At 50.6% G+C, this 12,490-nt stretch overlaps 1 protein-coding gene across 7 annotated transcripts in view; it reads left to right on the top strand.

Annotated features, from left to right (window-relative positions):
• Nucleotides 1-12,490, top strand: part of RPH3AL (rabphilin 3A like (without C2 domains)) — a 32,629-nt gene that overhangs the window by 10,016 nt on the left and 10,123 nt on the right. For 6 of the 7 annotated variants that reach the window (XM_048324422.1, XM_048324424.1, XM_048324427.1 and 3 more), the window contains 2 exons: nt 3,295-3,381; nt 10,612-10,792. In XM_048324422.1, coding sequence (XP_048180379.1) covers nt 3,295-3,381; nt 10,612-10,792 — 268 coding nt within the window. The remainder of the gene's footprint in view (nt 1-3,294; nt 3,382-10,611; nt 10,793-12,490) is intronic. The other variant, XM_048324426.1, reaches the window with a different exon arrangement.

Genomic DNA, 12,490 nt, shown 5'->3' with positions numbered 1-12,490 from the left:
CACCAGGCCCCTTGGAAGCTGGAGAGCTCTGCAGGGTTAACTGATTTTATTCTCATTGGTGCTGTCAGACCATCGAGTTTTCTCTTGCAGCCCGGGGATAGTAAGAGATTCCTCAGGATCCTGAAGTGCCTGAGGTGCACTCAGTGCTGGGATGGGCTGTGCCAGCCCCCTCTGCATCTCCCAGCTGGGGTTTGCAGAGTGGGACAAGGGGCAGAAATGTGCAGCCATCAGAGGTAACTCACAACAGAGCCTGTGAGCATTGCTGCTACTCACTGCAAGGTTTGCCCTGAGACCTTCCAAGACGGCTCAAGTCCATCCTCAAGCTCCAAACCAGTGTAAGTTTTCCAGCCCTGTTCCTCAGGGACTGCCTGTGTTGTGTGCATTGTTGACAGGGAGAGCCCTGCTCTGCCAGCAGCCCAGGGATGACTCCTGCTGCTCTTGGCTCCACAGCCAAGGGGTTAATCTGTATTGCTGTGGAGATGATGATCTCCAAGGCAACCACCTCATCCTGCCTCTGCTGGGAGCCTGGTTTTCCTGCACTTGAAGCCCATCTTCCCCTGGGGAGTCACCTCTGGGAGTTCCGTCATCTCAGCGTGCTGCCTGTGGCGAGGTGAGGGCACCTGCTGGGCGCTGGAGTGTTCCTGACTGAGTAAAACCTGCTGCTTTGCCATGGGCTGGTTCATGCTGGCACCTCTGCCAGTTGGCACTGCTGGCTCTTGTGGGACACAGTTCTCGTGCAGAGCAGGCTGCTGTGAGCTCTGCTGCCGAGCAGGTTCCTCCACTGGAGCCCGTGCACAGAAATCGCTCGAGGGATGCAGGGATGATGCAGAAGATTCCTTCTAAGGCAGTGCCTGGGAAAGGAAACACAAATCTTGGAGCCCCTGGGTCCTAAACCACGGAGACAGCAGCTTTTAAGGAAGGGGTGTGGAAGGAAGCAGCAGTGGGGAGTGAAAGGTCTGGTTGGAATGAGAGCAGCGTGGTCTCTGTGTGCTGTGGAGAATAAAGGGCTGGTGGCTGGCAGGAGACTCTTGGCTGTTTCCTGTATTTCAGGCATGTGGAATAACAGGATGTGCTCTATTCCTGCCTTCTTCCCGTGGCAGTTCTGCTCCCACCTTGTCAGGAGCCAGCTAAGTCACGTTGCCACGGGGCTTTTATCCAACTTCCTGTGAACCCTGTACACTGCTGAGGAGGCAGAGGCTGCTCCAGACACTTCCCAGCCCTGTCCATTTGCAGGAGTGACCCTCAGCTGGTGGCACAGTGTGAGCCTGAGGCACTGGGAGGGCTGTGACCAGAAAACCCCAGAGAAAAGCTGGGGTTTTTTTCCCTTTTTTAAATGTTTATTCCCTTTTTGTCTGGAGTCTGTTGGGCAGTTCAGGAGCATTCACATCCAGGTTGATTTAAGTGAGATCCTGCTTTTCCAGGGTGCATTTTGCAGCTGCTTTCAGACTGGCTGCACTTTTCAGCTCTGTGCCAGCCCAAGGCAATGCTGCCTGGATGCCCTGAGCTTCTCCCCTTCTGCTTTTTAATGTTGTGGAGTGAACTCAGGGAACAGCCAACCCTTCAGCAGAGCACAGAGTGAGCTGCTTGTTCCCTCTTGTCCAGGGATATCCATCACTCATGCAGCGCTGTGTGCAATAAGCAATTTGTCAGGGAATTGTGGATTTTTAAAGTTCATCTTTTTCTGGCAGGCGCTGCTCTGTTACCGTGTCATTGCAGCCCATTTAATTCAATAACAGGAATTTGTAATGATGCACCTGAAACGCAGCAAAGAATTTACCTTCAGCAAGTCCCTTCTGCTGAGCTGAGGTCCTGCATTTCTGATGGGTCTTCTGAGTGCCACTTCCATGCTTTAAGAAGAATGCTTTTGGTATTAGTTTTTATTCTCTGGGAAATAAAGGCTTTGTGGCAAGACAAAGGTGCGTGCGAAGCCAGATGTGTTAACAACAGCAGCAGTGAGACAAAGCCCAGCGTGCCATTTACCATGCAGAGGGGATTGATGTCATGTGGAAAAGGTGAAGGATGAGTGGGAGAAAGAAGTGCTTTGTTTTGCGTATAATGAGAAATGGGGCTGCATTTAACGCCCTTGATTTTTATGTCTGCTTCCGAGGGGTTGTGAGCGATGCTCAATTTCCCAGCGACTCTGCGGAGAAGGGGAGGAGGAAAACGCTGTTTTAATGTTGGGATGCTTCAGAATTCATGGCTGGGAGTAAAATCGGTTGGGAACTTCCACTAGAGGGAGCGTTTGAATGTGCTATCCGTGTGGGGATTGGGATGTTGGAGGGTATTTCAGGCTGAGCTGCTCCCTCAGGTTTTGGGTTGGGGGAGGGAGAGTTTGGGGTCGTTTAGGTGGTGCCTGTAATTGAATCTGCAAATCCCCCTTGGCTTGGGGAGCACCATGTTGAGGGTTGATGCACCAGACCCAACAGGTTGTTCATTATTCCTCTGAGAGGATGAGGATGGGGGCAGGAATAGTGGGATGGAGGAGATGAGACCTTCATCCCTGGACACAGGAGCAGCCTGGTATGGGGGACATGTCAAACCTTACCTGGGGACATCCAGCCCTCGTGGTTTTCCTCTCCTCTTGTGAGTGGCTTTTCCTCTGTGAGGATCAAAGGTTTCATCCAATTTCTCATTCAAGCTGCACGCCAGGGCTGATAGGCATCAGCTTCATTATGTAATGTTGGGTGATTCAGGTTGTAAATGGCTTGGAATGCCAGCAGGGACTTGAAAGTTCCTTCGTGCAGCAATAAAGGCTGTGCAGAACCAGCAGACATTCAGGAAATGTGTGGAACTGTGGCCATGCCCACTTCCTAAACAGCCACAGATCAAGGAGAGTGTGCTGAACTGGGGGGCAAGATGTGGGATTTAAGACCAGGGGTGTGAGGGGAGGGAGGAGAACATTCCCAGCCTTGCACTTGTGCCTGGTTACAGCTGCTCTCCACGCCACAGGGGCTGGGGGGTAGGATTTAGGGGAGTAAAAAAGCTGCTCTGGAAGTACACCCTGTGGGTGGTGGGGTTGGATTTGTTCTTCTTCTCAGCTCTCTTCCCACCCTGAAGTCAAGGGCTGTGCTGTGGATTTGTCTTTGTCTCAGACAGACTTCAAGCAGCTTCCTACAGTCAGCGGTTCTCCAGGATAAACAGGAAAATTGTGCCATGGTTTAGGTTTCTAAGGAAAGCAAAGCAGAGCTGTTGGAGCAGGGGTTTCTCAGCCTCCTCTCCCCCAGGGGCTGTGGGGAGCTGCTAACACCACTTTTTTCCCCCCCTTTTTTCTTTTTTTCTCTCTCCTTGTTTCAGAAAGTTTGCACCAAGTGTGGGATAGAAACTGTTGGAGCCCAGAAACGCCCTCTGTGGTTGTGCAAGATCTGCAGTGAGCAGAGAGAGGTAAAACACAGCTGTGGGGAGATGGGGCTCAGCAGCGTCCACCTGCCCACCCCAAATCTGTGCAGAGTGTGTGTGGGCTCTTCCCTGTGCCTTGGAAGGCAGAAAATGGCATTTGGGAGGCTTGGCTGGAGGCCAGGCAGGCTCAAACACACACAGTGGTGACAACTTTGTTTTATGAGGGGGTGAAGGAGAAAAACCACACCTGGAGCCTGGCTTTGTGGGGTTTCTCTAGCTCTGGCCATAAAGAGACTGTTCCCTTACACGCTTTCCCTCCTCACTCTGTGGCAAATAAACTTGGCTAACTGGTTTTTTTAAATACAGCTTGAGAGATGTAGAGCATAACTGCAATATTTGTCCCACTAAAAATAACTAGGATTGCAGCCTTTAAATCTGTTTTCCTGCCTGCCTGCAAAATCCCATAACTTGCCAGTGTGTGAGACTTCTAATGCAGGTCTCTAAATTTTTATATCCTTCATCCTTGACTTTACACTGCAAAAAAAACCCAGTAATGGGCTGCCTCAATTCTTGTCTGCCAGCCAGCATCCACCAACTTCAGGGCTCGTTGCTCTGTGCTGAAGAGAGGCCTGTGAATTTGTTCTGTGATTACAGACGGATTTTCACTTGTTCCCATCAATTTATTTTGGGCTTTCACTTGTGGTCCTTGAGCATCAATCCAGTCCAGCTATTTCTGACCAGTGTAACCTGGGTGCTCTGCTAAATCAAGTTTTGAAGTGTAGTGAGAGCGTTTGTGCAGGTGTTGGAGGTGCTGAATTTTTTTTTTTTTTGTATTAGTTGTGGAAACTTTGCATTGCTTAGGTTTTACTTTGGAGGGGTTTTTTTGTGTGGGAGCACTCACAAAATCCGTGTTCAGGTAAGATGAGGGATGCATGGATGCAGCTGGTCTTTAAATTAGCAGCAGCAGTGTGGGTAGGGCAGGAGGAGAGCATTCCAGCTCCCTGGATTTTGATAATAATTTGATACACTGAATCATCCAGATGTTTTGAATTCCAGATAGAGATCCCAAAATAGAGAGCGAGGCAGGTGCAGGTATTCTCTGCAAGGAAACACAGGGACTAAAATTTACTTTATTTCTTTTATTCTGTTTTGGTTTTTTTAAATCTCTCTGTACCACTGTGGGAGTTTTTCCTATTTCTTAAAAAAATGATAAGTAACCTGGTCACTGGACAGAGAATATTAACGTGTCCAGCACATGTTATGTGTGGTCAGAGTGTGAGGGTATGATAACCTTCAGCACTCACTCTGTGAGTCCTGAGATACAGCCAAAGTGCATCCCTGATGAAAATGGATGGACCTTTCCTTCTCAGACTAAATTGTAGCCTCAACTTGCCTCTCAACCCTTAGCTTTTCCTTTATTTTTCAATTCCCTTTAAGGTGGGTTCAAGTCTGTCTCCTTTCTTGTTTATGCTAGTGCTGCTGCCCTGAACAGGAGAAGGTTGGAAGGGTCACAGTGTGGGCACACAGACATCAAATCATACATCCTCTCTGTCTTCCCACAGGCCCTGCCTTTATTTTGAGGGATTTGGGAATTGAGAATTAGCAGAAGCCTTGGGGCATGTCAGCCAGTGCAAGGAAGTTGAGGCAAATCAGGATAAATGCCTGGAAATTGGCTTTGATGGGTGGCTTTGGTCTTCCCTAAGTGTTTGAGGAACAGGGATCCAGGCAGGGAGCTTCAGGAATGCACTGGAGCACTGGTGGAGTAAAAAATCAGTATCTCCCTTCCTCTGTCCCCTTCTCAAAGTGACTTTAGCCACTGTGGCCCACCAGCATCTCAGGATGGTGGGGCTGGACATTCCCATGCACCACCTAACAGCTGCAGTGGGTGGCATTGTCCACACATCTTCCAGGTTACTATTTATCCCTGCAGGCTGGATTTAAACCAGCGTAAGTTTGTGACACGTGGTACCTGTCACCCCCTTCTGCTGCGTGGACAACATCAGTGCTGGCCTCGGTTGTGATTAAATAACCATCCTGCCTGGGTGAAAATGAACACCAAAGCTGTTGTTTACAGCAGTTCTCCAGTCAGAGTCGAGTGCTTGGTGCCCACAGATCCCTCTGGGAATCCCAGCCTCAGCCACTCGGAAGCTTTCTCTGCTGCTTTCTGTTTCCTTGAAAACCTCCCCTGGGAAGGCTGTGCTGCATAGCGATGAGGAACGAGTTGCTCTGACACTGTCTTATTTCTGGAGAGTGGAGGCGATGAATGCTGTTTCCCGGGATTCTGACTGCATCCCAGCCATCCCGAACAGAGCAGCGTCGGGATGTGCAGGGCCAGGGTCTCCCAGGGGCCAGGAGGAGCTGGGAGGAAAGTGCTGTGTTCTGGCAGAGCCTGGATGTTCCTGCTGGCAAAGGGAACGTCCCCAGGGACCCACAGGCACCCCCCACACCAAATATATAAAATAGACCTCACCTGCCTCAGGCCAGAGCCACTTGTCCCAGCTGTTTCCAGAGGGAGCTGATGGAAACCCCTCCTTTGTTCTTCCAGGATTCTGTGGATGTTTTTCTTTGCAACGTCTTTGGATGGCAGTGGAATTGAGGATGATGTGGATTGTGGCTTAGTGTTCCTGCAAGCAAGGGTAGAAGCAAATCCAGCCACGCTCACGTTTTCTTTTGAGGGCAAGAATCTCCCTTCCTCCTTCCCTCCTCCTCGTGCCACGCTGCCTGTCCTGGCTGTGATCTTGCTTTGCCTTTCTGCACACAGAGTGTGGAGGGCTGATCCTCCCTGGGTCAGTGCTGCTCCTGCAGGGATGCCGTGGGGAGGTCGGGGGTGCTGATCCCTGGCTGCAGCCAGCACTGGCTGTGGGTTTGCAGTGAAACTCCCCCGGGAATGAGATGCCAGGGCAGGAAGGGAGCAGCTCCTGCGGTGCACAGGGCTCGTTGCAGCAGCTGTCAGAGCAGCAGAACGTGCCTGGCAGGAGTGGTGGTGGGTAAATACACAGCTGGAATGATTCCCTGCTGCCAGGCCTCTGGCAGAGCACAGTAACAGCACGGGCAGCAGTGCCCATGCTGAATTAGCTGTGTGTGGCCGAAATCTGCCTCTCACCTCCTGGCCTGAAGGGGAAAAGGGACCTGCTGGGTTTTGTCAAATCCCTGCCCAGCCCTTTAACTCTCTGCACAGCCTTATTTTGACTGATCCCACCACGTTCTGCAGAGCACCTTCCTGAATTACCCCTTTATATATATAATTTTTTAAAAATATATATCCATAATTAGCGATGCTATCATTGTAATTAAAATCCTCTTGGAAGCACTCGTGCACATTTACATTTGAATTGACACATCCAGAACTGTAGGGATCATGAAAGCGATTTCGGTGGGGTGGGGGGAGAGATTTTTTTTTTTAAACTCCCTCGAATATGAAAGAGAGCGTCAGCTACCAGGGACAAGTTAAAAGTTTGAATTTGCCCCCTCTGCTTCGCTTTCCTTTTAATTCCTTCCCCTTCACTACACGGCATTTTCATGGCTGCCTGCATTCCTCAGTTTATCCCAACAAACCACGCAGGGGAAGAAGATTTTTGCGCTGGAGGAACGGAATCGTCTCCTCCCCTTTTGCCCCCGGGGCTTCCCTTTTCACTTACCCACTCCTACCACTTGGAACATTGTAAAGCAGCATAGCTCGGGGTTATTCCTGCCTGGCATGACGATTTCCTGGCAAAACATCCCACGGATGGAGAGGGGTGCTTATTTTGGGCGACTCTGGATCGACATCGGAGCGCTGTGCACCTGTTTGCAATTGAAAGAACTCATCAATAGCCTCTGCCGTATTATTTTGGGGGTGGCAGCGAGTAGTTAGACTCAAAATAGTGTCCTCTAGAATAGAGCCACGGGGGGAAAAAAAAGAGGCCTGATTGAAAGGGGGATGATAAATGGTTGAAGGCTGGCAGCCAGTGCAGCTCGAGAAGCGTCGGGGTCAGGGGGGCGATAGATTTTGCTATTCCGGAAACAAAGCCCCGAATGGTAATTTCAGTGCCTTTTAATTTCCTTCATCCTCAAGTGCTGAATGTGGGAGTTGACAACAGATTGCTGTAAATAATGTAATTGGAAATCTCTGTGTTATGGAAAAGCAGATGAATGCAAATAACGAGGCTGAAGAGCGCTCGCTCTTTCTGCGCTGCCAGTGGTGTTTGCAGCGTGCCAGGGCCGTGCTGGAGAGCTGGGACAAAGTGGCTGTGTGGGAATGTGCTGCAGGCAGGGGATGCCAGCAAGGTCCTCCCGGGGTGGCTGCATCTGCAGGTGCCTTTTTCTTTGCTGTAGCCCACGAGAAGCTGCTTCCCCACCTTTTGGTCTTTGCTGCTGTCAGCATGGGAAGCTAAACGTGGTGGTTTTCCTCTCACCAAGCTCGGGCTGCTGTGAAGGAAGGGGCTGCAGGATGGGAACAGCTCCTGCATGGCACGAGCAGGAGGTGATAGAGCAAAATGTGGCTTTGCAGCAAAGATCCTTCCCTAAGCATCTCTGTTTAGGGGATGTGGTTTGGTGAGGAGATCTGTGGGGAGGCTGCGAGTGTTTGTTATGATTCCCTCAGCTGTGATCCATCTCTTTATCAGCAAGCCCTAATCTTTTGCCTGTTCAGGAGCTTGTTTTAGCACTTGTATGCTTGGGAAAGTTCGACCAGCAACATGGGTTTCACCAGGGCCCAGTGATTCTCTGTTAGGTCCCATTTTCAGGCTGCACTCGATGAAAATGCTCGATAAAATCCCCATCTGCTTCTACATGTGCCACTTTAGAGCTGCAATGATGGCTCAATGCAACTTTAATGGGAACATTATCAGGGTTATAAAAGGCATTTATCTGTCGTGGCCACGGCTGTCCCTCTCCCTGGTGAAATTCCAGCTCCACGCAAACTCAGACTGCCGTGGGGAACAAATTTCGCCTTAACGTGAACTGGTGGGAGCAACATCCTCCCCTCCTTGGCAAGAGTAAACTGCTCATAGACAGGAATTTTATTCTCAAGGCTCTGTTACAGATTTATTAATTTAAAATCAAGCAAGAACTTTGCTGTCAGGCCACTCTGGCCATCAATCAAATGCCATCAATAGCAGTCAGCAACATCGACCTGTTTTGATCCAAGGATGCTCAAACTGCCCCCTGTGCCCATGTGCAGAGCAGGACGTGATCCGTGGTCCTTTGGGATGGGCTGTGCTGCAAAGTGCTGCAAACCTGGAGGGGCAGAGGGACTGAATCCATACAGGGGAGAGCATCTTGCTGCAGCTGTTTTTGAGCTGATTTCAAAACAATTTCACTGCTGCCATAATAGGACCAAACTCTATTAGAAGCACCAATTTAAAGGGAATATGTATGCAGAGAATCAATTTTATAGTAGTGTTACCACATCAGAGCTGGGTGTATGATGTCATTAACTCTTTCTGTAACTACTTGCTTTGGGGTAGTGAGAAACCTGGGGGTGACCAGCCTTTGCTCCAGCCATCCGTGCTGTGTCTGATTGGTTTTATGGTGTGTCTAAATTGGAGCTCGCCTGAAGATAATAGGTCTCTCCAGTGCTCCAAATTAAATTACAGATGTTGCAAGGTCTGTTCAGAGAGTGGCTGGACCAGAGGGCTGTTTCCTCCCCAGCAGTTTATCCAGGGAAGCTGTGTGTGCACCTGATTCCCAGTGTGTGTCAGGGATGGACAATTTCCACTGGCTGCCAGCACTGTCCCTGTTCTCCCGCTGTGCCCCGTGGGTGCAGCTGCTCCCGAAACCTCCAGCCTTCCTCAAGGAGCTCAGGGCTTGCCCAGCCTGCAGCTCCTACCTGGGCCATGCTTACCTGAGCTGCAGTGGGCTGAGTGCTGTGCAGAGATGTCTGTCCCACACTTCAAAAATCTCTTGCATTTCCTGATCCTTGGAAACCAGAGCCTGTTCCTGCAGGGTCCCTGTGCTGTTGTACACACTGTACCAACTGCTGTGCAGTCCCCACATGCCAGCAGAAGGGACAGAAGGAGCTGTGTCAGCCTGTGCCTGCCTAGCTGGGTCACTTTGGCTGTTGGCACAGAGGAGAAGGAGCTGCCAAACCCACTCTGTAGAAGAACAACTTGTAGTGTTGGGAAACTGGCTTCCCAGCTTTTTGCCTGGAAGGCAGACTCACCATCCTGCTGGGTGGTTACCCAGCAGGAAAACGTTGGTGTAGCTGCAGGATGCTCTCACCTCGTGGTTTGCAGATCCTGCTGTGATGCACGAGCCTCTCCTTGCACGTGTGCTGGGTCACAGAGGTGTTTGCTTTCTTCTGCTGGCTGCTCTTCTTTTAGAAACCATATTACCAGGTCCCCCTCTGAGTTCAGATCACCTGCACTTGGCTTTCAAGACCCCAAACACAGAGATTTGAGCTCTCTGGACTGGGAACCAGGCAACCATCAGTGTCACGGTGCTGCTTTTTGTGCCTGCATGAGAACAACTCCTGAATGCCAGGTGTTGTCCCTGCCCTCTGCTTTGATTAAGCTCTAAAGGAAAAATGCAAATGTATTGCTGCAATTGGGGATATCTGCATTTGCACCCACTGCCATCATGATGAATCTGTGGGTAAAACGCTTTGGGAACTTGGAGTGGAAACGCTGATGATCTCCTTCGCTCTGAACAGAAATGCAAGAAATAAAAAATGGTATTTTTACTATGTTAACTTATTTTTTGCCCTGGCTGCATCATTAGCTCATTATCAGGCTGCTGGAAGGCACACAAGAATTAGGTTTGTAGGAGGCCATTTTTCCTTGTCTGAGCTGCCACCCTTCTCCCTTCCCCTGGCTTACAGCAGGCTTTATATTAAATATACTTAATAGAGTGCCTTCATCATAAGCTGCATTAAAGCTAAATTGGAGAGGAGAGGCTGTTCTTACAGGAGCTATTACAGTTTAGTGCTGGAGGTCCATTTCCTGCTGCAGGTTCAGGTTATTTGAGTGTCGTTCTCGTTCTGGGGTTTTCAAGCTCGTTACATGATCTGGCTTGGCCTGAATTGCTCTTTGAGATGAACACTGAGGCTGTGCTGTTGGTACGAGGCAGCACTTCTGCCATCACCTTCCTTCAATCTGTACCTGCTGCTTCTTCACAGCTGGGGTTTTGTAGCTGTGGAAAGAGGACAGAGATGAGTCTGGGCTGACAAGGATTGGGGAGGAATTTGGGGTCGGAGGAAGTGGCTGGGCCAAACTTGGTGGGGAGTTCATTTTGTGGTGGCTGTGCTCTCTTGCTGTACAAACCCAGCTTGAGCTGTCACATCTGTGTCTCTGGCAGGTCTGGAAGAGGTCTGGGGCGTGGTTCTACAAAGGGCTGCCCAAGTACATCACGCCCTTGAAGAGCAGCGCTGGCAGCAAACCCCTGGAGCTGCAGCCACAGCCCTGGCAGGGCGAGGCGGCCGTGCTGGAGCCCGAGGGCGTCAGGAGCAGCCGCTCCTTCACCTGGGCCAGGGGAAAAGGTTGGTTGTCCCACCCAGGAAGCAGGTGGGAGAAGGACCTGGCTTCTCCTGCTGCTGGCAGCATCCCAGTAATCAGGGAAGTTCTGTGTTGGAGGTGTTATCCCTCAAGGTGTGGTGTGTTTCTCACGTGGATGTTGGAGTTGGTGCTGTGGTGTGTTTTTTGAGGATTCACTGATATTTAAGTGAGTGCTGATGGCCCTGACTTGTCCCAGTCCTCCTGGACTCCCCATCCTTCAGTCCACCCCTGCTTTCCTCCATTCCTTGTAGCCCCCACTGTTTTTCTGGGATGAGCCATGGAGCAGACACCTGCCTGCAGTCACAGCCCAAAGAGCTGCTCCTGGTGGACATCACTGTGCAGCCAGGGCTGACCCAAGGCTGGTCTCATTCCCTCCCTGCTTGGGGCTACCTGCTCCTGGCTTCTGCTGCTCTGCTGGGCAGATTCCTCAAGTCACTGTGAGCTGAGTTAGAAATTGCTCTGCCAGCATGTGAGTGCTGCAGAATCAGAGCTGCTGCCAGTCTGCTTTGATTTCTCTTCCCTTGTCTCTGTGTGGATTAGCAGAACTGTCTGGCCTCTCTCCCCTTCTGTCTTCTGCTGTTAGATCCCCTCAACTGGAGAAGATCTGTCGAGTGAACCAGCTGCGTGCACTCTTCCACTTATCAGAAGGGGGAAATAACCTTTTAATAAAGAAATCTCAGGAGACTTGGGTTTACAAACCTTCCCTTCAGGGCCCAGCTAAGAAAGCACTCCCAGCCCTACTGTAACTTTTGTAATTAAAGACAAATTAGATCAGCAATAGACGGTTGTGTTTCCCTCCAGGAGATGCTTGGAAGGAGTTGTCTCAGCCGAGGGACTGATTGATGAGGTTGTTTTTTGTTCACATGATAGAGAAAACATTGAGTTGAAGCTGTTGAGCCCAGACCTGGCCTGCTGCTTAGTTCAGCTTTTCAGCTGAGTTTTGTTTCTTGGAGAAGGCTTCCCCATAAATACAGGCAGGAGCAGCAAAGGAGCAGGGGGAGGACAGCAAAGTGACCTTTGGTAAGCTTTGATGTGGGTGGCGAGCTGCCTTTCTCCCTGCCCTCTGATGTTTGTCTGGCTGCTGCTGTTTTATAGGTCGGGCAATATTAATTTATGGCTTTATTTTCTGGTGCTTTCTTTCCCTGTTGCCCTTCTCTGTGAGGCTGCCTGTCCTCTGGACGGCTTTCAGTGGGCACTGCGGGCTGGAATTCATCTCTGGAGCAGGCAGCTTGTGCATCTTCCCCTCCTTTCACCTCTTTTGAAGCTGCCACTGCCAGGACTCCTGCTGTTTATCATCCCAAAGCTCTGCCATGTGCAGGGCAGCCTCCTTCCTCCGTGGAGATGTGTGTCCATGATATTGCCATTGTGAATCTGCAGTAGGAGCTGGGCTGAGCTTCCCAAGGCAGCTTGGTTCCCCCTGCCTGGCTGATAGCATTTGTCAGCTCACACCTTGTACAGCCTCACCCAGACATGTCCCTTCAGCTCCGAGCAAAGCCCTGGTGCTTGTTTGGCAGGATGTTCCTGGGAATGAGCTCTGACAGGCTGCTCTCTGTGGGGTTTCCATTATCTTGGCCAGCCCTGTCCAACCCCTCTGCTCCTCTCTGATGTGCTGAAGGAGCCTTCTCTGAGCTCTTCAGGGATTCAAGTCAGGAGGAGCCAGCACGCTCCTGCCACGGCCCCTG

Source organism: Corvus hawaiiensis, chromosome 20, assembly GCF_020740725.1.
Source record: "Corvus hawaiiensis isolate bCorHaw1 chromosome 20, bCorHaw1.pri.cur, whole genome shotgun sequence".
In the NCBI taxonomy this organism is placed as follows: Eukaryota; Metazoa; Chordata; class Aves; order Passeriformes; family Corvidae; genus Corvus; species Corvus hawaiiensis.
This window is presented reverse-complemented; position numbering and strand designations above follow the sequence as displayed.